General features: G+C 49.3%; 1 protein-coding gene across 1 annotated transcript in view; it reads left to right on the forward strand.

Moving 5' to 3' along the window:
• The window catches only part of LOC139281546 (voltage-dependent calcium channel subunit alpha-2/delta-4-like), a 745953-nt gene that overhangs the window by 275906 nt on the left and 445244 nt on the right, over positions 1 to 24803 (forward strand). Inside the window, exons 21-22 of the mRNA XM_070901711.1 lie at positions 12808 to 12888; positions 19042 to 19116. Of these exons, the coding sequence (XP_070757812.1) occupies positions 12808 to 12888; positions 19042 to 19116 (156 nt within the window). The remainder of the gene's footprint in view (positions 1 to 12807; positions 12889 to 19041; positions 19117 to 24803) is intronic.

Genomic DNA, 24803 nt, shown 5'->3' on the forward strand with positions numbered 1-24803 from the left:
GACCCAGAAGAGGCGAGGGCACAGGGGCAGCACAGGCCAGCCCACACTGCTATATGTGTGCACGCTCAGTCCATGCAGCAGAGCTGGTCTCCAGTCGTCTTGGGTAATCCTTGCCACTGGACCAAGACCTGGCTCTGTCAAGCCCGTGTGTAGGCTGGTGTGCAACGGCCACTACACATTAAAAAAATCCGAGCACAGGCATCTTCCACCCTCCAAGATGTAGTTCAGGACCTGGAATATTAGGTCCTTCATTGAAACACCTGTGAACTCATTCCTTTTTACGTGGAAGCAAGTCATCTTCGCTTCGAGGGACTGTCTATGATGATGATCCAAGTTTGTTGATGATACGAAGCTAGGTGGGAATGTAAGTTATGAGGAGAATGCAAAGAGGCTTCAAGGGGATATAGATAGTCTAAGTGAATGGGAAAGAACTTGGCAAATGGAATATAATGTGTAGAAATGTGAAGTTATCCACTTTGGTCGGAAAAATAAAAAAACAGAGTATTTTTTAAATGGTGAGAGTTTGGGAAATGTTGGTGTTCAGAGGGACCTGGGTGTGCTTGTATATAAATCACTGAAAGTTAACATGCAGGTACAGCAAGCAATTAAGAAAGGTATATTGGCCTTTATTACAAAAGGATTTCAGTATGAGTAAAAACGTCTTACTACAATTATATAGGGCCCTGGTGAGGCCTGGGAGTATTATGTACAGTTTTGGTCTCCTTACCTAAGGAAGGATATACTTGCCATAGAGGGAGTGCAACAAAGATTCACCTACTGATTCCTGGGATGGAGGATTGTTCAATGAGGAGAGATTGAGTAGACCAGGCCTATATTCTCTAGCGATTAGGTTATCTCAATGATACATACAAAATTCTTACAGGGCTTGACATGGTAGATGCAGGGAGGATGTTTCCTTTGGCTGAGGAGTCCAGAACCAGGGGTCACAATCTCAGAGTAAGGGGTTGGTCATTTAGAACTGGGATGAGGAGAAATTTCTTCATTCAGAGAGTTGTGAATCTTTGGAATTCTCTACTCCAGAGGGCTGTGGAAGCTCAGTCTTTGAGTATATTCAAGACAGAGATCGATAGATTTTTGGATATTAAGAGAATCAAGGGATATGGGGACAGTGCAGGCAAGTGGAGTTGAGGTAGAAGATCAGCCATGATCTCATTGAATGGCAGAGCAGACTCGAGGTACCTAATAGTCTACTCCTGCTCCTATTTCTTATGTTATTAAATGACGTCATCGGATCTGCTTCCTTTTAATTGGCCGCGAACCACACTGGGGGGGACTTAATGAGCCCAATCAGGGGAAGGTTGTGTGGGAGGCTGGGATGGAGACAGAAGCGGGGTTGGACCCCGCCACTGACGTCACCCGCCTTGGTCCCGCCTCCATAGGCAAAATCGCAGCCGAGGAAGACCAGAACATAGATTTACTGATTGGGACCATTCGTTTTACTGGCATAAAGCAGGCGATCTGGATTGAAAAATGGGCCGGACTTCTGTTCCACCAGAACTCGTCCCACTTTCGTGCCATTAGATTCTTTGCCTTCATTTCTATTGTATGTTTTAGCTGGGTACATGCAAATGAGGTAACAATGATATTATGATATCAGACACCGCGATTTCCTTCTGTTTTGTGGTATTCCATGTTTGTGTCTGTATGAAACAGGTGACTGTGGTTGCTGGCTGTTATCGCTGTAATGTATGTACATAAGGTCTGCCCACCAACAGGGGGCACTATCGTCGGAGGTCATAGGTACACTCGTGCTGGGCCCGGTATATAAGCTGAGCTTCATCTTTGTATCTACACTTCTGGAAACCATTAAAGACTGACCAGGTTACACCTAGTCACTGACTCACAGTACGCAGTTCATTGTATCATTTCATACACCACAACTGGCGACGAGGCAAATACGAACCCACGCAAAAGTATGGCAAGCACAGCACGATCGAGTACTGTTGGAATTTTCGAGGGATTCAATGAGGGAGAGGATTGGGGAGATTTCACGGATTGTCTTGACCAGTATTTTGTGGCAAACAACCTAAACAAAGACAAGGATGCAGAGAAGCGTAGCGCAGTTCTTCTTACTGTCTGTGGCCCCACGATGTATGCACTCATCAATAATCTGCTCTCACCCACTCTTCATACAGAAAAGGATTACAAAAAACTGTGTGCTCTAGTTCGGGAACACCTTAAACCCAGGGAAGGAATCCTCATATCCAGATATTGCTTCTATATGTACGTTCGTCCAAGAGGCCAGGATGTAGCGGCATTTGTTGCCAACCTGTGACGTCTTGAAGGGCCTTGCAAATTTGGGCCTGCGCTGGAAAACATGCTGCGTGACTTTTTCGTGATCGGGATCAACCACGAGGCGATCTTAAGTAAGCTGTTGGCTGCGCAGACACCGGACTTCAGCAAGGTAATTTCCATCACCCAGGCTTGTATATTCACGCAGAAAAGCACGAAGCAGATAGCGGGACAAAACAGGAACTCCACGGCAAGTACTGTGTACAAAATTGTATCGATGGCCGGCAGAGCTGCACATGGCAGGGCCTACTCGACTGCACCTGCAAGACCGGGAGCTGCTCAAAGTTCGCCATCGTGGGCCTACTCGACTGTGTATGCGAGAACGGGAGCCGCTCAAAGTTCGCCATCAAGGGCCTATTTGACTGCGTATGCGAGAACCAGAGCCGCTCAAAGCCCGCCATCGGACGCAAATCCGAGCTCAATGTGTTGGTGTTGCGGGGGCAATCACTGACCCCATCAGTGCCGCTTCGGGCAGTATGTATGCATAGGGTGTGCGAAGACGAGGCATCTACAGCGGACGTGTCCACAGCAGAGCAAGCGAGCTGCGACACACCACGTGGATGATGATCAATCCAGCGTGGATCTGGCGATGCAGCCTGAGACATTTGAGAGCTCCGAGGAGGAAGTGTATAGCGTATGTGCGTTCCTAACAAAGAGCCAACCGGTAATGATGGAGTTAAAATTATTAACAAAGAGCCAACCGATAATGATGGAGGTAAAATTAAATGGCGTGCTGGTATTCATGGAATTAGGCACGGGTGCGAGTCAATCGATAATGAGCCAGAGGATTTTTGAAAAGCTGTGGGAGACCAAGACAGAGAGACCCAAGCTGAGTCCGATAAATGCGAAGTTGTGTACCTACACTAAAGAGCTCATACCAGTGATCGGTAATGCAGCAGTAAGAGTGTCATACGAGGGAGCGGTTCATGATCTACCGTTATGGATTATCCCTGGCAACAGCCCATCGTTATTCGGCAAGAGTTGGCTCGAGAAAATAAAATGGAAATGGTATGATATCAAAGCTTTGTCATCAACGGATGATGATTTGTGTGCTCAAGTGCTGAGCAAATTTCCCTCATTGTTTGAACTGGGAATTGCTTCAAGGGAGCCAAGGTGCAGATTCACCTAGGCCCAGACGCAAGGCCCATCCATCACAAAGCCAGGGCGGTCCCACACATGATGAGAGAAAAGGTCGAGCTCGAATTGGACAGACTACGACATGAGGGGGTCATCTCACCGGTCGAATTTAATGAATGGGCCAGTCCCATTGTTCCAGTGTAAAAGAGCGATGGCACGGTCGGATTTGAGGAGACTACAAGGTCACGATCAACCGAGTTTCAAAACAAGATCAATACCCGCTTCCGAAAGCTGATGACCTGTTTGTAATGCTAGCCGGGGGCAAATCATTCACCAAATTAAGTCTAACATCGGCCTACATGACACAGGAACTGGTTGAATCATCAAAGAAACTTACGTGCATCAACACGCACAAAGGACTGTTTATTTACAATAGGTGCCCTTTTGGCATTTGTTTGGCGGCAGCCATATTTCAGGGAAACATGGAGAGCCTATTGAAATCCATCCCCAGGACCATGGTATTCCAAGGCGATATCCTAATCACAGGTCGTGACACTGCCGAGCACCTGCACAATCTGGAAGAGGATCAGCGTCGTCTGGACAAAGTGGGACTCAAGCTGAAACGTTCGAAGTGCGTTTTCATGGCACCAGAGGTCGAATTCCTTGGACGAAAGATTGCTGCAGACGGAATCAGGTCTACAGACGCAAAAACAGAGGCCATCAAAAATGCGCCCAGGCCCCAGAATGTGAAGGAGCTGCATTCGTTCCTGGATCTTCTCAACTACTTCGGTAACTTCTTACCCAAATTGAGCACAGTATTAGAGCCTTTGCACAAGATGCTCAGGAAAGGAGATGACTGGGTGTGGGGTGAACTTCAAGACAGAGCCTTTGAGAAGGCTAGAAATCTGTTGTGTTCCCACAAGATACTGGTACTGTATGACCTGTGCAAGCGTCTAGTTTTGACCTGTGATGCGTTGTCCTATGGGGTCGGCTGCGTACTCCAGCAAGCCAATGAGTCAAGCAAACTACAACCAGTTCCATACGTATCTCGAAGCCTGTCCAAGGCAGAAAGAGCCTACAGCATGGTAGAGAAAGAGGCTTTAACATGTGTTTATGGGGTAAAAAAAAATGCACCAGTACCTGTTTGGGCTTCGCTTCGAGCTGGAAACCGATCACAAGTCGCTTATATTGTTGTTCTCGGAATATAAAGGTATCAATACCAACGCTCGTCCTGCATCCAGAGGTGGGCGCTGACATTATCTGCCTATGATTATGTCATTTGCCATAGACCAGGCACTGACAACTGCACTGATGCATTGAGCCGGTTACCGTTGCCCACTCCGGAGGAAACGCCATTGCCCGCAGAGCTACTCATGGTCATGAATGCCTTTGCCACTGCTCAACAAGTTAAGATCTGGACCAGCCAGGATCCGACCCTATCGGTTGTAAAACGTTGTGTTCTTAACAGGGACTGGTTGACCATCCCCAAGGAAATGGGTGATGGAACCAAACCGAAAGTCGTCGCAAAGATGAGCTTTCCATCCAGTCCAACTGTTTCCTGTGGAGTAATCGTGTTGTAATGCCCAAGAAAAGCAGGGCGAGATTTGTACAGGAGTTACATAGTGCGCATCCCAGTATTGTCATGATGAAGGCCATTGCCAGGTCCCATGTTTGGTGGCCTGGCATTGACTCGGACTTAGAGTCATGCATGCATCAGTACAGCATTTGCATGCAGTTAAGCAATGCCCCAAAGGAAGCTCCACTCAGTCTGTGGTCATGGCATCCAAACCGTGGTCTAGAATCCACATCGACTTTGCGGGCCCCTTCCTCGGTAAAATGTTTTTTGTGGTGGTGGATGCATACTCCAAATGGATAGAATGTGTGATCATGTCATCCAGCACTTCCACTGCCACCATTGAGAACATGAGAGCCATGTTTATAACACATGGTCTGCCAGACATCGTTGTCAGCGACAACGGACCGTGTTTCACGAGCCTGGAGTTTCAAGAGTTCATGAAACGCAACAGCATAAAACACGTGAGGTCAGCCCATTCAAACCCGCATCCAATGGTCAAGCGGAGCGGGCAGTTCAAACCATCAAGCAGAGCCTGAAACACGTAACTCACGGTTCCTTGCAGACACGCCTATCACGCATACTGCTCAGTTACAGGACAAGGCCACACACGCTCACCGGGATCCCGCCTGCGGAAGTATTGATGAAGAGAGGCCTCAAAACCAGGCTCTCTCTAGTCCATCCTGACCTTAATGATCATGTCGAAACTCGACGTCAACGCCAGCAATGGTATCACGACCGCACCGCCGTGTCACGTGACATATCTGTAAATGACCCAGTGTATGTACTTAACCATGGTCAAGGGTCCAAATGGCTCCCGGGCAATGTTACAGATAAGGAGGGTAACTGGGTGTATATGGTTAAGTTCAAGAATAGGCAGATGTGCAGGAAACACATTGATCAAATCAAACTAAGACACACTGACGAACCGAAACAGTTGCAAGAAGACACCGCGAGCTTAGATGACCAACCAACTCACGTCCAGCCATCAGAAGAACCAACTGTGGTCAACACCCAGCCCCAAGTCGTGAGAGACTCAGAAAGCACTGGGATTACACTGAGACGGTCAACCAGGGAGCGAAGGGCTCCGGACCGTCTGAACTTGTAATATAGACTTGTGCCAAGAACTGGGGGGGGAATGATGTATGTTCATAAGGTCTGCCCACCAACAGGGGGCACTACCGTCGGAGGTCCTAGGGTCATAGGTACATTCATGCTGGGCCCGGTATGTCAGCTGAACTTCACCTTTGTATCTGCACTTCTGGAAGCCATTAAAGACTGACCAGGTTACATCATCATAGGCAGTCCCTCGAAATCGAGGAAGACTTGCTTCCACTCCTAAAGTGAGTTCTTTGGTGGCTGAACAGTCCAACACGAGAGCCACAGACCCTGTCACAGGTGGGACAGATATTCGTTGGGGGATGGGGGGGTAGCACTGATTTACCACATGCTCCTTCCGCTGCCTGCGCCTGGTCTCTTCACGGTCACAGCGTTGAGATTCGAAGAGCTCAACGTCCTCCCGGATGCACTTTCTCCACCTAGGGCGGTCTTCGGCCAGGGTCTCCCAGGCGTCAGTGGTGATGTCGCATTTCACCAGGGAGGCTTTGAGGGTGTCCTTGTAACGTTTCCACTGACCACCTTTGGCTCGTTTGCCATGAAGGAGCTCTGCATATAGCAGTTGTTTAGGGAGTCTCGTGTCTGGCATGCGAACTAAATGGCCTGCCCAACAAAGCTGATCTAGCGTGGTCAGTGCTTCAATGCTGGGGATGTTAGCCCGTGCAAGGACACTGATGTTGGTGCGTCTGTCCTCCCAGGGGATTTGCAGGATCTTGCGGAGACATCGTTGGTGATATATCTCCAGCGACTTGATGTGTCTTCTGTAAGTCGCCATGTCTCTGACCCATATAGGAGGGCGGGAATTACTACAGCCCTGTAGACCACGAGCTTGGTGGTAGGTTTGAGGGCTTGGTCTTCGAACACTCTTTTCCTCAGGCGGCCGAAGGCTGCACTGGCGCACTGGAGGCGATGTTGAATCTCCGCATCAATGTCTGCCTTTGTTGACAAGAGGCTCCCGAGGTATGGGAAGTGGTCCACGTTGTCGAGAGCCGCGCCATGTATCTTGATGATTGGGGGGCAGTGCTGTGCGGCGAGGACAGATTGGTGGAGGACCTTTGTCTTACGGATGTTAAGCCTAAGGCCCATGCTTTCATATGCCTCGGTGAATACATTGACTATATCCTGGAGTTCAGTCTCCGAATATGCGCAGACGCAGGCGTCGTTCGCGTACTGCAGTTCAACGGCAGAGGTTTGGGTGATCTTGGACCTGACCTGGAGGTGGCATAGGTTAAACAGCTTCCTGCTGGTTCTGTAGTTTAGTTCCACTCCGGCGGGGAGCTTGTTTACAGTGAGGTGGAGCATGGCAGCGAAGAAGATTGAAAAGAGGGTTGGAGCGATGACGCAGCCCTGTTTGACCCCGGTTCGGACGTGGAATGGGTCTGCAACAGATCCGCTGGTAAGGATCACAGCCTGCATGTTATCGTGGAGCAGGCGAAGGACGTTGACAAACTTTTGGGGGTACCCAAAATGGAGGAGGACGCTCCATAAGTCCTCGCGGTCGACAGTGTTAAAGGCCTCTGTAAGGTCAAAAAAGGCCATGTCTAAGGGCTGGCGCTGCTCCCTGCATTTTTCCTGTAGTTGTCGTGCTGCAAGGATCATGTCCGTTGTTCCCTATAGGGGACGAAATCTGCACTGTGACTCCGGGAGGAGCTCCTCGGCCACAGGGAGGAGATGGTTGAGCAGGACTCTAGCGACAACCTTCCCAGTGAATGATAGTAGGGAGATTGCCCTGTCGTTGCCACAGTTCAATTTGTTCCCCTTTTTAAAAATGGACATGATCACTACATCTTTGAGATTTCCTGACATGCTCTCCTCCCTCCAAATGAGAGAGATGGGGTCATGTATCCCGCGCCAACAGCGCCTCTCCGCCATATTTTAGCGCCTCAGCAGGAATTCCATCCGTACCCGTATCCTTGTTGTTCTTGTTTTTCAACAAAAAACCGGGACCTAAAGAACTGGTGGTGGATGGAGAAAGCACAGGTGATACAACAATTAACCGACAGACACGACATACGAGGATTCTTCACTGCAGTCAAGACCACATACGGTTCAAACTCCCAAGGCCCCACCGCACTCCTGGCAAAGAACGGGGAAACACTCATCAAGAATACCGAGGCTGTCAGGGCCCGCTGGAAGGAGCACTTTGAAGATCTCCTCAATCGAGACTCTGCCTTTGACTCGAGTGTTTTCAACTCCATCCCGCAACATGCAACCCGCCACCACCTCAGTGAAACTTCAACGCTGTAAGTAGGCAAAGCCATTACACCTAGTCACTGGCTCACAGTACAGAGTTAATTGTATAATTTCATACACCACAATAGCAATGGTAGAATTAAATATACAGAGCCATAGTTATAATTATAGTTATAAGATTTGCAGAAACCTTATTTATGACTGAATTGTGCGATTTCTATTTTGACTTTGTGCTGTTGCCAATAACTTTTTCATCTGCCTATGTGCCATTTATTATGGGGCTGCCCTTTTCCCCCCACCATTTCAGACAGTGCACAATAAGGATTACATTCATTTTGCACGGGATTTACAGCTATCACTATTCTGAAGTGGCCAGGGAAATTGTATGTAATTACATCTACAGACCATTGGCAGGTACAAATCTTTTTCCATTGGATGAAAGTGGCAAAACTCACTCCCATAATTTAAAGTTTGAGATTATAGAGAATAATGCAGGCTCTCCTATGGAGGCTAAGAATGAGAAAAACCTATTTGGAGCCAGTTTTTTTTATTGATTCATGGGATGTGGGCATCCCTGGCAGGGCCAGCATTTATTGCCCATCCCTTATTGCCCTTGAGAAGGTGGTGGTGAGCCGCCGCCTTGAACTGCTGCAGTCCGTGATGTGAAGGTACTTCCAAAGTGCTGTTACAGAGGAAGGTCCAGGATTTTGACCAAATGACAATGAAGGAATGGCCATATATTTCCAAGTCAGGATAGTGTGTGCCTTGGAGGGGAACTTGGCGGTGGGGGTGTTCCCATGCGCCTGCTGTTCTTGTCCTTCTAGGTGGTAGAGGCCACTGGATTGGGAGGTGCTGTTGAAGAAGCCTTGGCGAGTTTCTGCAATACATTTTGTAGATGGTACACACTGTAGCCACGATCCTAGGGTGAGGGAGGGAGTGAATGTTTAACATGGTGGATGGGGTGCCAATCAAATGATATGTGCTAGATGGTGTCAAGCTTCTTGACTATTGTTGGAGCTGTACTCATCCAGGCAAGTGAAGAGTATTCCATCACACTCCTGACTTGTGCCATGTAGATCATGGAAAGACTTTTGGAAGTCAGGAGGTGAGTGACTCGTTGCAGTATACCCAACCTCTGAAGTGCTCCGTATATATGTGGCTAGTTCAGTTAAGTTTCTCGTCAATGATGAACCCCAGGATGTTGATGGTGGTGTATTCGGTGATGGTATTCCTGTTGAATATCAAGGGGCGGTGGCTAGGCTTGCTCTTGTTGGTGATAATCATTGCCTGGCTATTGTGTGGCACGACTGTTGCTTGCCACTTATCAGCCCAAGCCTGAATGTTGTCCAGGTCTTGCTGCATGCGGGCATGGACTGTTTCATTATCTGAGGAGTTGCAAATGGAACTGAACACAATACAATCATCCATGAACATCTCCATTTCTGACCTTATGATGGAGAGAAGGTCATTTATGAAGCAGCTCAAGATGGTTGGGCCTAGGACATTGCCCTGAAAACTCCTGCAGCGATGTCCTGGGGCTGAAATGATTGATCTCCACCAACCACAACCATCTTCCTTTGTGCTAGGTATGACACTAGCCAGTGGAGATTTTTGCCCCTGATTCCCATTGGCTTCAATTTTACCAAGGCTCCTTGATGCTACACTCGGTCAAATACTGCCTTGATGTCAAGGGCAGTCACCACCTCACCTCTAGAATTCAGCTCTTTTATCCATGTTTGGACCAAGGCTATAATGAGGTCTGGAGCCGAGTTGTCCCGGTGGAACTAAAGCTAAACATTGGTGAGCAGGTTATTGGTGAGCAAGTGCCACTTAATAGTTGATGACACCTTCCATTACTTTGCTGATAACTGAGAGTAGACTGATGGGGGCAGTAATTGGCCAGATTGGATTTGTCCTGCTTTTTGTAGACAGCACATACCTGGGCAATTTTCCACTTCTCGGCACATCTGCCTGAAGGTGGATGCAAAGGCTTCAGCCTTGCCTTTTCCACTCGCATGCTGGGCGCCGCCATCATTGAGGATGGGGATGTTCATGAAGCCTCCTCCTCCCATTAGTTGTTTAATGGTCCACGATCATATATGACTGGATGTGGCAGGACTGCAGAGCTTTGATCTGATCCATTGATTGTGGGATCGCTTAGCTCTATAGCATCCTGCCTTTGCTGTTTAGCATGCATGTAGTCTTGTGTTGTTGCTTCACCAGGTTGGCATCTCATTTTTAGATACGCTTGGTGCTGCTCCTGGCTTGCTCGTCTACACTCCTCATTGAACCAGAGTTGGTCCCCTGGCTTGATGTTAATGGTAGAGTGAGGGATATTCTGGGCAATGAGGTTACAGATTGTGGTGGTAAACATTCTGCTGCTGCTGCTGATGGCCCACAGCACCTCATGGATGCCAAGTTTTGAGCTGCTAGATCTGTTCTGTATCTATCATGTTTAGCACGGTGGTCGTGCCACACAACAAGTGTGAAGATGTGACTTTTTCTCCACAAGGACTGTGAGATGGCCACTCCTACCAATACTGTCATGGACAGATGCATCTACGACAGGTAGATTGGTGTGGACGAGGTTAAGTAGGTTTTTCCCTCGTTTTGGTTCTCTCACCACCTGCCGCAGGCCCAATCTGAAAGTTATGTCATTCAGTTTGGTTAATATTGGTGCTATTGAGCCCTCTTGGTAATGGACATTGAAGTCTCCCACCCAGAGTACATTCTGTGCCCTTGCTACTCTCAGTGCTTCTTCCAAATGGTGTTCAATATGAAGCAGTACTGATTCATCAACTGAGGGAGGGTAGGTGATAATCAGCAGGCTTCCTTGCCCATGTTTGACCTGTTGCCATGAGACTTCATGGGGTCCAGAGTCAATGTTGAGAACTCCCAGGGCCACTCCTTCCTGACTGTATACCACTGTGCCACTACCTCTGATGGGTCTGTTCTGCCGGTGGGATAGGGCATACCCAGGGAAACTGATGGAGGAGTCTGGGATGTTGGCTGAAACGTATGATTCTGTGAGTAAGATTATGTTACTTGACTAGTCTGTGGGACAGCTCTCCCAATTTTGGCAGAAGTCCCCAGATGTTAGTGAGGCTGACTTTCCAGGGTTGACTGGGCTGGATGACCCTTTGCCGTGTCCGAATCCACGTCGATGCCGAATGGTCCTTCTGATTTTATACTTTTTTTCCAAGCAGTTTGATACAACTTAGTGGCAGTTAAGAGTCAACCACATTGGTGTGGGTCTGGGTAAGGGGGTTAGATTTCCATCCCTAAAGGGCATTAGGCAAACAGGTGGGTTTTTACAACAATCTGGTAATTTTATGGTCACCATATACTAGCTTTCTTTTCCAGATTTATTTCATTAACTGAGTTTAAATTCCGCAGCTGTTGTGGTGGGATTTGAACTCATGTCTCCAGGTTATTAGTCCAAGCATCTGGATTATTACTCCAGTAACATAACCACTATGCTACCGTTCCCGATAATATTTAAATCACATCACTGACGAGCCCCTTCTCCTATAGCTGACAAACCTGAGATCCCTTCCCGGGTGCTGCTAAATCCTAGATACTTCAAGTGCTTACAAAATCCAGAGCTCTGTTGTACTGCCGTCCCTCTGAGATCCCTGAGTGCTGCCAAATCTCAGTTTAGATTAATGCTCACAGCTCCCCTCAGTACTCTTACATCCCCACCAAATGCTTTAGATCCTAATTTGCTCCTGCGTTTTCCTAAACATCAGATGCATCCTTAATGCTTCCAGGTCACCACTAATCATCATCATCATAAGCAGTCCCTCGAACGCCGGATGACTTACTTCCACGAGAGTTCACAAATGTTTCAATGAAGGACCCGATGTTCCAGTCCTGAACTCCATTTGAGGGGGTGGAAGATGCCTGTGTGTGAATTATTTTAACGTGTGGTGACCGTTGCACACCAGCCACCACGCAGGCTTGACAGAGCCAGGCTTTTATCCAGTGGCAAGGATTAACCAGGACGACTGGAGACCTGCTCTGCTGCATGGACCTAGTGTGCACACATATCGCAGTGTGGGCAGGTCCGTGCTGCCCCTGGGCCCTCGGCTCTTCTGGGCTCCGTACCCTCATTCGCCGCACCTCCGCCACGATGTTCCAGGGCCCGGCGCTCCAGCTCTATTTATAGCTCCGACCTGCAGTGGTGTTCTCACACAGGTCTGGGCGGCCCACGACGTTTAGTCTTCACTAATAGACGACTAATGACCCCAAGCCCCAGTTTCCTCCACCCCTACCTCTCAGACTCCATTTTACAGCCTCCTCAGTGATTCCAAGATCACTAAGTACACCTGGATTCCTGTCTGTATAAATTCTCCAAGGTGGCATCTGCCCCAGATTCAGTGCTCTGTACTCCCTTTATGGAGTGTTCAAACTCAATGTTACAACTGCTATTTATAATAGAAGCATTAAGGAGTGATGTAAATAGTGAAGCGCTTCAAATGTGTTTGTTTGTTTGTGACTGAATATGCCCTCTCGCATTCCCTCTTTCTCTGCAGAGAGCACATGGTATTCTCCTGGGAGTTGCAGGTTCAGATGTTCCAATGAAAGAGCTGTTAAAGTTAGCTCCAAGATATAAGGCAAGTCTTAAACTGCATGCATGCCATTCATCAGTGAGGATAAGATGTTATGCTTTTTGGAGTTCTGACTAGAAGAACACATGCAAATGATTTGAAGATAAACCACAGCCTCTCATTAGTTAAGAAATCACATCAATTTTTGAATGCCAGCCAAGCAGAAATAATTATTGATAATTCAGCAGTAAAGAGATGTAAGTAACATTCGATGGCATCATATATTTCAGGTGCCATTCAAAAGCAGGTGCTGTTTTATACTCTTGTTCCTCTCACATTTTTAAAACATTTTATTGACAAGAAACTGAGTGATCAGTGGATTTATACACTATCTTTGTTTCCTGTGTGGTGTAGTGAATATTCAATCATTCAAAGAGCACTAATTCACTCACTGCTCCTCTACTGTCACAATGGCTGATGCTATATTGCATTTTGTTATTTGATGTGGGGCATTTTCAGCCAGGAGGTAACTTGAAGCCCTGCATGTCAATTAGTGAGCATGTTTATGTTACAATGGTGTGATGTGTGAAGTCCTTGGAAAATATAAATATCTTGGATGGATGAGCAGTATATATGGCAACACTTTGTGGCATGGGATCTTGGTAAGCTACCTGGTACATGGTATTGTTAGTTAGTATAGAATGTTTCAGTCAGGCTGTTGGCAGCATATTTAGAATTGTAGACACACTTTAAGTAATCTAGCAAGATTACTAACTAATCTGAGGAAGGACGTTCTTGTTATTGAGGGAGTGCAGCGAAGGTTCACCAGACTGATTCCAGGGATGGCTGGACTGACATATGAGGAGAGACTGGATCAACTGGGCCTTTATACACTGGAGTTTAGAAGGATGAGAGGGGATCTCATAGAAACGTATAAGATTCTGACGGGTCGGGACAGGTTAGATGCGGGAAGAATGTTCCCGATGTTGGGGAAGTCCAGAAACAGTCTTAGGATAAGGGGTAGGCCTTTTAGGACTGAGATGAGGAGAAACTTCTTCACTCAGAGAGTTGTTAACCTGTGGAATTCCCTGCCGCAGAGAGTCGTTGACGCCAGTTCATTGGATATATTCAAGAGGGAGTTAGATGTGGCCCTTATGGCTAAAGGGATCAAGGGGTATGGAGAGAAAGCAGGAAAGGGTACTGAGGTGAATGATCAGCCATGATCATATTGAATGGTGGTGCAGGCTCGAAGGGCCTAACCTGAGGAAGGACTGGCGTCAACGACTCTCTGCGGCAGGGAATTCCACAGGTTAACAACTCTCTGAGTGAAGAAGTTTCTCCTCATCTCAGTCCTAAAAGGCCTACCCCTTATCCTAAGACTGTTTCTGGACTTCCCCAACATCGGGAACATTCTTCCCGCATCTAACCTGTCCCGACCCGTCAGAATCTTATACGTTTCTATGAGATCCCCTCTCATCCTTCTAAACTCCAGTGTATAAAGGCCCAGTTGATCCAGTCTCTCCTCATATGTCAGTCCAGCCATCCCTGGAATCAGTCTGGTGAACCTTCGCTGCACTCCCTCAATAACAAGAACGTCCTTCCTCAGGTTAGTTAGTAATCTTGCTAGATTACTTAAAGTGTGTCTACAATTCTAAATATGCTGCCAACAGCCTGACTGAAACATTCTATGGTGAGCAAAACAGCCTCAGCTTGGGATGAGGTTGACTCTTTCAGGTCTTTGACGTTCTTTTTTCAGCAGACCAGAAGTCGGTCATAATAGGGGTGGAAGTGGGGCAGTAAGTACTGCAGAGGAGCGGAAGTGGAAGCAGGACGGAGTCTCCTCCGCTGTCAATCAGCAGCGGAACGGAGATGACGTCACAATGCGTGTGCGTCACCATGCTCTCCCCTTCACTTAAAGGGAGAGCCTTCGGATTTTTCGCTCTAAATTTCGTGGGAGGTGTGCTGGAGGTGCAGGAGATCAGCAGTACGCCCTTTGATGAGCACTTAGGACAGTCGGCAGCAGTGGGGCGGAAGTGAGGACTGCCAGAAAGATACCCAAGGTGAATTTTGCTGGCAGTGGCCATTGGACTGGAAGTCGGCAGCTGCTCGACTGCACCGGCTGCCCACCGCTTTCTGGCGGTAAGTGGCCTTTTTGGGGACCTGAATTTCAGTCCCCTAATCTTGAATCTTGAGTTGAGAGTGGGAAAGTCAGTCTGGCATTGGGTGGGCCGAGGGCGAGCCTTCCTTTTTCAACCCTTCTTTCCCGCCGCCCGCAGCCCTGTCCGTTGGAAGCTGGTCATGCGGCGTTTCCTCGTTAAACTGGTCAGTGGTTGAGATGGGGAGGGGGGTGCCATCAATGGAGAGTGCGCGCACCACATGGCCTTTGGGGGGGGTTGCAGGGGGATGGAAAGAAAGAGACTTGCCAGTCTCTGAGCCTGCAGCAAGGCCGTAACCCGTGTTGGGGTGCATTAAGATAAGAGAAAACAGGGGCTTCGAGACCAATGTTAGCATTGCTACTGCCAACTAGCTCAGATGTGGTAACTCAGCTTAGGCCAGGGATCGAACTCAGGCACCTTTCTGCTCTTCCCTTGAGTGAAACAAAAATAATAATAAATATATGTGTTTAATTGTATAACTGATGTTTACATAGAAAAATTGCTCATTGTGCTCCAGGGGGTCCCTGAATTATTTTATAACACGGGAGGGGGGGGGCCTTAGAAGCAAGAGTGTCGATAGAAATCGGTCCTCGGGCCACATCTGCACACTCTGGGCGAGCTGCCGACACTGGTAGCACCTCCACAGCTTGCTCAAGCAAAGACATCAATGCCTGCACCAATAGAAACATAGAAACATAGAAAATAGGTGCAGGAGTAGGCCATTTGGCCCTTCGAGCCTGCACCACCATTCAATATGATCATGGCTGATCATTCACCTCAGTACCCTTTCCTGCTTTCTCTCCATACCCCTTGATCCCTTTAGCCATAAGGGCCACATCTAACTCCCTCTTGAATATATCCAATGAACTGGCGTCAACGACTCTCTGCGGCAGGGAATTCCACAGGTTAACAACTCTCTGAGTGAAGAAGTTTCTCCTCATCTCAGTCCTAAAAGGCCTACCCCTTATCCTAAGACTGTTTCTGGACTTCCCCAACATCGGGAACATTCTTCCCGCATCTAACCTGTCCCGACCCGTCAGAATCTTATACGTTTCTATGAGATCCCCTCTCATCCTTCTAAACTCCAGTGTATAAAGGCCCAGTTGATCCAGTCTCTCCTCATATGTCAGTCCAGCCATCCCTGGAATCAGTCTGGTGAACCTTCGCTGCACTCCCTCAATAACAAGAACGTCCTTCCTCAGATTAGGTGACCAAAACTCAACACAATATTCCAGGTGAGGCCTCACCAAGGCCCTGTACAACTGCAGTAAGACCTCCCTCTCCTATACTCAAATCCCCTAGCTATGAAGGCCAACCTGCCATTTGCCTTCTTCACCGCCTGCTGTACCTGCATGCCAACTTTCAATGACTGATGAACCATGACACCCAGGTTTCGTTGCACTTCCCCTTTTCCTAATCTGCCGCCATTCAGATAATATTCTGCCTTCGTGTTTTTGCCACCAAAGTGGATAATCTTACATTCATCCACATTATATTGCATCTGCCATGCATTTGCCCACTCTCCTAACCTGTCCAAATCACCCTGCAGCCTCTTAGCATCCTCCTCACAGCTCACACCACCACCCAGTTTAGTGTCGTCTGCAAACTTGGAGATATTACCCTCAATTCCTTCATCCAAATCATTAATGTATATTGTGAAGAGCTGGGGTCCCAGCACTGAGCCCTGCGGTACTCCACTAGTTACTGTCTCCCATTCCAAAAAGACCCATTTATCCTGACTCTCTGTTTCCTGCCTGCCAACCAATTCTCTATCCATGCCAGTACATTACCCCCAATACCATGTGCCTTGATCTTGTACACCAATCTCTTATGTGGTACCTTGTTAAAGGCCTTTTGAAAGTCCAAATACACCACATTCACTGGTTCTCCCTTGTCCACTCTACTAGTTACATCCTCAAAAAATTCTAGAAGATTTGTCAAGCATGATTTCCCTTTCATAAATCCATGCTGACTTGGACCAATCCTGTCACCGCTTTCCAAATGCGCTGCTATTTCATCCTTAATAATAGATTCCAACATTTTCCCCACTACTGATGTCAGGCTAACCAGTCTATAATTACCCGTTTTCTCTCTCCCTCCTTTTTAAAAAAGTGCTGTTACATTAGCTACCCTCCAGTCCATAGGAACTGATCCAGAGTCGATAGACTGTTGGAAAATGATTACCAATGTATCCACTATTTCTAGGGCCACCTCCTTAAGTACTCTGGGATGCAGACAATCAGGCACTGGGGATTTATCGACCTTCAATCCCATCAATTCCCCCAACACAATTTCCCGCCTAATAAGGATATCCTTCAGTTCCTCCTTCTCACTAGACCCTCGGTCCCTGAGTACATCCGGAAGGTCATTTCCTTCGTGAAGACAGAACCAAAGTATTTGTTCAATTGGTCTGCCATTTCTTTGTTCCCCATTATTAATTCTCGGGTAAGTCCCAGGAAGGGGCTTGGAGCGGCCTATGGCGGGAAAGGTGGGAGTGTGGTGATAACGGGTAGGATTTTTAAAAGGTTCTTCGTAAAGCATTTTTGGATGCAGTAATATCATTCTTGTAAAGAGCTGTGACCTGTTAGAGATTAAATAAAGCCACTAATGAGATTTATAAACCAACTGACAATCTGTATTCGTTTATGTTAAAAAAAAATAGCAATTCATGATTTTTATGCCAAATCTCATGATTTTAAAGAGTTTGTCTCCTGATTTATGAGACAGTGAGGTTGGCAATATTGCACTGAGGCACCTTCCCCTTTCCCCTTCAGTTCACGGAATTACTCTTCCCTTCCAACACCTCCCTTTCCACTTCATTTTGGCATTCGTCCCTCCCCCCTCCATTTAATCTGGCACTCTTCCCCTTATTTCATGCTGGCACATTTCTATCCCCCCACCTCCATTTCATGCTGACATTCTACTTTCACTCAACCAGTGCCACTTCCCTTACTTCCCCTACGCTCTCCCCCCTCCACCCTTCACAATTTCCAGTTTCTCCCACCCTCCCCCAGTGCCACTGCAGGACCCTGCCTCCTGATGTTGCTGCTTTCATAGGAATTCTCATCCACAATGAGCAGCAGTAGCATTCAGTCACTTACAGCAGCAGGAGCTAGAGCCTGGAGGGAGTGGCTGATTTTATTAATGAATGCAGACGTACATACAAACTCTGACACTTCATCAAACACAATTATGTATGGAGCATTTTGAAATAATCTTTACTGATTGAGTAGAATAAATTAACAGGAACCACTATCTGCTAGTGCAACAAAATACAAGTTCATGCTGCTTCTAAACTGGGTAAACTATTTATCATTTGTGAAATGTAGCTCAAATGCTCAAAAGAAACATTGGGCCCGAACTTGGTGGAAGCCAAGGCCTGCTCAAGTGCCGCCCAAAGGACCGCCAATGGCCGCCAAGAGACCGGGCGGTACTTTTGCCAGGAAGATCCCTCTAAAAGAGATGGCAGTACTGTCCAGCGGCCAAATAACGGCTTATGCTGTGAATCTGGGCGGCAGTGGGCGGGAACTCTCAATCTTGGCAGCAAATGTGTTCCTCGCCAAAGTGCCGCCGAGGATTGAGTTGGGTCCAGGGAGGGGAAAACAATGAAAAATAAAAATCTTCACAAAAAAAAAACACCATAAGACCTTCAGGGGACCCCATACAGGTGAAACACTGAAAAAAAATAGAATTAAAAAATGTTCACTAACCTTTTTTTGCAGGTTTTCTTACTTACCGTTGTGGTTAGACCTGCCTCCACACAGCAGTCCTTCCCCCTGCTGCTGCTGACTCCCGCCCGCACCAATATGGCAGCTCGGTGGGCGGGAGGTCACTTACGCGACTTAGCCGTCAGCGGGCGGTTCCCGGCGGTGCTCCCCTCCTGCCGTCAGCAGACCAGGAGGAATCTGCCACTGAGGGGAGACCGGCGGAAAAACTCGGCGGCAGAAGGCAGCAGTGGGCGGTAAGGCCACCGATTTCGGGTCCATTGATGTGAGCAAATAGGTTTCATTGTTATGGCATTGCTTTTTAAATTGTTCTTCCTTTTATCATGTTTATCATGCAGCTTGGAGTCCATGGTTACGCATTTCTGAATACCAATAATGGTTACATACTTGCCCATCCTGATCTCCGACCTTTAGTAAGTAACTTCAATCTATCTATGTTGCCACAAACAAATTGTGCAATGAGTAAAAATAGAGAAGAAAAGACTGACTTTCTTGAAAGGAACAAATGCACAAATTATTTAGTGGGGTGAAATCTATGGTCACGCGTTAAAGAGTGGAGGTTGATGACAGAGGCTGGGAAATAACAAGCAGTGACAGCTCTTAAAAACTGCAACTGCTATTTAAAGAGACACATGCATTTTTACAATGCATCATAAAATAAGTGAGTGGATGCCTGTTTCAAAGTCCTCAGATGAAGTGTTTCCTTTGGCATTAGGGTTGCCAATCCTTCTGGATTGTTCAGGAGTCTCCTGGAATTGAGCATTGATTTCCTGGGCACTGCTGTGAGCAACCAAAAAGTGGAATTGCCCCACGGGAGTGCTGCCACCACCAGCCGGTGCCCTCGACAGCTTTTTGTATCGGTGCACTCCTTGTTGGTTGGTGGCGCGGCCGCCCTTGGGGAGGTGGTGCTGTCGGCGACGGCATTTTATTTTTTATTGTTGGCTGACTGCCAGGTCAGCACAACAATTATGCCCCTGGGTTTGGCTGGGCCGGCAACAGGCAGCCTGGCACCCCCTCTTGGGTGCCAGACCACTGGCCTGGCCGAAACCCTCCCTGGTGGCCCAGTGGACCTAACTTAAAAATATGCAGAGCTCGCAGCGGCTCTCCCCTTTAACTAAAGGGCTGAGACATTGTGACGAGTCAGCATGTCCGTGTCACACTGATGTCATTCATCATCATATGCAGTCCCTCGGAGTCGAAGATGACTTGCTTCCACTCTAAAAATGAGTTTTCAGGTGACTGAAGAGTCCAATGCGGGACCTACAGTCTCTGTCACAGGTGGGGCAGACAATGGTTGAAGGAAGGGGTGGATGGGAGCCTGGGTAGACACACGCTCCTTCTGCTGTCTACGCTTGGGTTACTGCATGCTCTCGGCGATGAGACTCATGGTGCTCAGCGCCCTCCCGGATGCTCTTCCTCCACTTTGGACGATCATGAGCCAGGAATTCCCAGGTGTCGGTGGGGATGTTGCACTTTATCAAGAGGCTTTGAGGGTGTCCTTGAAGCATTTCCTCTGCCCACCTGGGGCTCACTTGCCGTGTCGAAGCTCCGCGTAGAGCGCTTGCTTTGGGAGTCTAGTATCGGGCATGTAGACGATGTGGCCCGCCCAATGGAGCTGATCGAGCGTGGTCAATGCTTTGATGCTGGAGATGTTGGCCTGAGTGAGAACACTGACGTTGGTGCGTCTATCCTGCCAATGGATTTGCAGGATCTTGCAGAGGCAAGCTCCCCGCTGGAGTGGAGCTAAATTATAGAACAAATGGGAATCTGTTCTGCATTCGCCACCTCCAGGCCAGATCGAAGGTCATCCCATCCTTTGTCATTGAACTACAGTATGCAGACGATGCTTGCGTCTGTGCACTCTTGGTGGCCAAACTCCAAGCCATCATCAACATCTTCACCGAGGCATACGAGAGCATAGGCCTTATGCTAAACATCCGTAAGACAAAGGTCCTCTTCCAACCTGACCCCGCCACACAGATTATCAAAATCCACGACGAGGCCTTGGACAATGTGGACCATTTTCCATACCTCTGGAGCCGACTGTCAACAAGAGCAGGCATTGACAACGAGATCCAACACCGCCTTCGGTGTGCCAGCGCAGCCTTCAGTCGCATGAGGAAGAGAGTGTTTGAAGACCAGGACCTCAAATCTGGCACCAAGCTTATGGTCTACAGGGCAGTAGTGATACCCTCCTATATGGCTCAGAGATGTGGATTATATACAGCTGACACCTCAAAACGCTGGAGAAGTACCATCAGCGCTGCCTCTGCAAGATCCTGACGTCATTCATCATCATATGCAGCCCCTCGGAATCGAGGAAGACTTGCTTCCACTCTTAGCATGAGTTCTTAGGTGGCTGTACAGTCCAATACGAGAACCACAGTCTCTGTCACAGTGGGACAAACAGTCGTTGAGGGAAGGGATGGGTGGGACTGGTTTGCCACACGCTCTTTCCGCTGCCTGTGCTTGATTTCTGCATCTCTCGACAACGAGACTCGAGGTGCTCAGCGCCCTCCCGGATACACTTCCTCCACTTAGGGCAGTCTTTTGGCCAGGGACTCCCTGGTGTCAGTGGGGATGTTGCACTTTATCAGGGAGGCTTTGCGCTGTCCTCCTTTGACTCATTTGCCGTGAAGGAGTTCCGAGTAGAGCGCTTGCTTTGGGAGTATCATGTCTGGCATGCAAACTATGTGGCCTGCCCAGCGGAGCTGATCAAGTGTGGTCAGTACTTCAATGCTGGGGATGTTGGCCTAGACGAGGATGCTAATGTTTATGCGTCTGCCCTCCCAGGGGATTTGTAGGATCTTGCGGAGATATCGGTGGTATTTCTCCAGCGACTTGAGGTGTCTACTGTACGTGATCCATGTTTCTGAGCCATACAGGAGGGTGGGTATTACTACAGTCCTGTAGACCATGAGCTTGGTAGCAGTTTTGAGGGCCTGGTCAGGCGGCCGAAGGCTGCATTGGCGCACTGGAGGCGGTGTTGGATCTCGTTGTCAATGCCTGCGCTTGTTGATAGGAGGCTCCCAAGATAAGGGAAGTGGTCCATGTTGTCCAGGGCCGCGCTGTGGATCTTGATGACTGGGGGGCAGTGCTGTGCGGCGAGGACAGGCTGGCGGAGGACCTTTGTCTTACTGATGTTGAGCGTGAGGCCCATGCTTTCGTACGCCTAAGTAAATCCGTCAACTATGTCCTGGAGTTCAGCCAATGTATGTGCGGAGACGCAGGCGTCGTCCGCGTACTGTAGCTCGACGACAGAGATTGGGGTGGACCTGGCCTGGAGACGGCAAAGGTTGAACCAGTTCCCACTGGTTCTGTAGTTTAGATCCACTCCAGCAGGGAGCTTATCGACTGTGAGGTGGAGCATTGCAGCGAGGAAGATTGAGAAGAGGGTTGGGGCGATGACGCAGCCCTGCTTGACCCCGGTACGGACGTGGATTGGGTTTGTGATGGATCCATCATTAGCGTGGCACTGATGTGTGATCGGGCCCGCCGACCCGCTGCAAGGGCACTTCCGCCCCTCAGCTGTAACTACATCTGCCCCAAGCAAAACAAAGGGCCCAAGTTTCCACACGCGCCTAGAACGGCCCAACCTGGACGCCCGTTTTTCGCGCCACAAAGTGCGCCTAAAAAAATCGTCCGTATTCTCCACCTACCTGCAGGTCCTCTGGCCCTCGGCGCAGTGCAGCACGAGCTGTGTGGGGGGCGGAGCCAGGTCCCTGCGCTGAAAACAGTGCCGGGACCTCTGCACATGCGCGCTACAGTCGGCACGCAAGTGCAGTAGCTCCAGGCGCCCGAAGCACGCAGCACCTAGCCCTGGCCGAATGGCCTCACTGGGGCTGCGTGAATAAGGCTCCTCCCACGGCCAGCTCCTGCTTCCGCCCCGCCCCCCTCCCCCCGCACCAGACCCGACACCCGCTCCCCCCTCCCCCCACCCCTGCCTCCGGACCGGACCCGACACCCGCTTCCCCCCGCGACTGGACCCGACCCGACCCGACCCGCGCTCCTGCTCCCGCTCCGCACCCCCCCCCCCCCCTGCCGACTGGACCCGACCCGACCCGACCCGACCTGCGCTCCCGCCCCACTGGACCTGACCCGACCCGACCCCCGCTCCCAGACTGGATCCGACCTGACCTCCTCCTCCCCGACCTGACCTCCCCCTCCCCGACCTGACCTCCCCCTCCCTCTCCCTCCCTCCCCCTCCCTCTCTCTCCCTCCCCATCCCTCTCTCTCCCTCCCCCTCCCTCTTTCTCCCTCCCTCTCCCTCCCTCCCTCTCCCTCCCTCCCCCTCTCTCCCTCTCCCTCTCCCCCCCCTCCCTCTCCCCCCATCCCTCTCACCCTCTCTCTCCCTCCCTCCCCCCTCTCTCTCACCCCCTCCCCCCCTCTCTCACCCCCTCCCTTTCTTCCCCTCCCCCTCCCTCTCTCTCCCTCCCTCTCTCTCCCCCCTCCCCCCTCCCCCCTCCCTCTCTCTCCCCCCCTCTCCCCCTCTCCCTCTCTCTCCCCCCTTCCTCTCTCTCCCCCCTCCCCCCCTCCCTCTCTCTCCCCCTCCACCTCTCTCCCCCACCCCCCCTCTCCCTCTCTCCCCCTCTCCCTCTCTCCCCCCTCCCTCTCTCCATCTCTCCCCCTCCCTCCCTCCCTCCTCCCCTCCCCCCCCCTCCCCTCCCCCCCCCTCCCCCATCCCTCCCTCCTCCCTCCCCCCGTCCCTCCCCCTCCTCCCTCCCCCCGACCCGAACCGACCCAACGCCACCTACCTGCAAATCTGGTGCTGGGGACGGGCCCTGCCCGAAGTCTCGGGCCGGCCCGTTCAGCCTTCGGTCCCGAAAGGCCTGCCTGAAGCACTTTCACACAGGTAGGAAGATGGTTTATTTAATCTTTTCTTTGCTTATAAATGTTTATTCAGGTTGGATTTATTTGTATAATATTTGTATAAGTATAAATAAGGATTTATTATAGAATTTAATGACTTCCCTTCCGCCCCCCCCCTCTCCCCCCCACCTCGTTCTGGACGCCTAATTTGTAACCTGTGCCTGATTTTTTAATGTGTAGAACAGGTTTTTTCAGATCTACTAAAATCTTCACTTGCTCCATTCTAAGTTAGTTTGGAGTACGTTTTCACTGTGGAAACTTTGAAATCAGGCGTCAGTGGCCGGATGCGCCCCCTTTTGAAGAAAAAATTCTGTTCCAAAGTGAAACTGTTCTACCTGACTAGAACTGCAGAAATAAAAATGTGGAGAATTGCGATTTCTAAGATAGTCCGTTCTCCACCAATTGCTCCTAAAAATCAGGCGCAATTCATGTGGAAACTTGGGCCCAAAATGTCCAAGTGCCGAATATCGACAGCACCTCTGCCGCAACCCATGCGGCGGAGATACACTTAAAGAAACGGAAGGTGTGCCCCGCTCTGGCTGGAGGTAAATTTTTACCCCATGAACTCTCCAGGGTTCTCTTTTGAGACATTATGATAATAGCATTGGTAGATTATATTTATATAAATATACACATTTAAATATATATTAAGGAATTTCTATCTTGAAAGTTAGAAATGGCTTTTCGGTGTTTCTCTGTGAAACTGAGGGCAGAGATTCCTGATTAAATGCAGCAGTATATAATGCCAATGTTGGCTATTTAGAAACAGTGATTTTTTTTGAAGAAAAAATACGAGGGCTGAAATTGCCTCCCGACTAAGAGTAGGCAGACTTACCGAAATTTAAGATTTTTCTCTGCCCCAATATTCGGCTCTTTGTCGTCTATTTCGAGTCGGGGTGGTGCCGAGGGGCGGAAGTGCCCTTCGGTCTGGTTTGGCACCACAAGTCATCAGCACCGCGTCACAATGCCCTTCCCCTTCAGTTAAAGGGGAGGGCCGCTGCGAGCTCTGCAAGAAGTTTAGATTGGCCCACTGGGCCACCAGGATGGGTTTCGGCTGGACCAGTAGCCTAGCACTCAAGAGGGGGTGCTGGGCTGCCTGCTGGCAGCCGGGTCGAACCCGTGGCCACCATTGTCAGGCCGACCTCGGAGTCGGCCCGACAATTAAAATAAAATGGAGGCGCCGGCAGTGTGCCCTCCCTTTAAGGGCGGATGCACCATCCAGGCACACACA

Source organism: Pristiophorus japonicus, chromosome 15, assembly GCF_044704955.1.
Source record: "Pristiophorus japonicus isolate sPriJap1 chromosome 15, sPriJap1.hap1, whole genome shotgun sequence".
Classification (NCBI taxonomy): domain Eukaryota; kingdom Metazoa; phylum Chordata; class Chondrichthyes; family Pristiophoridae; genus Pristiophorus; species Pristiophorus japonicus.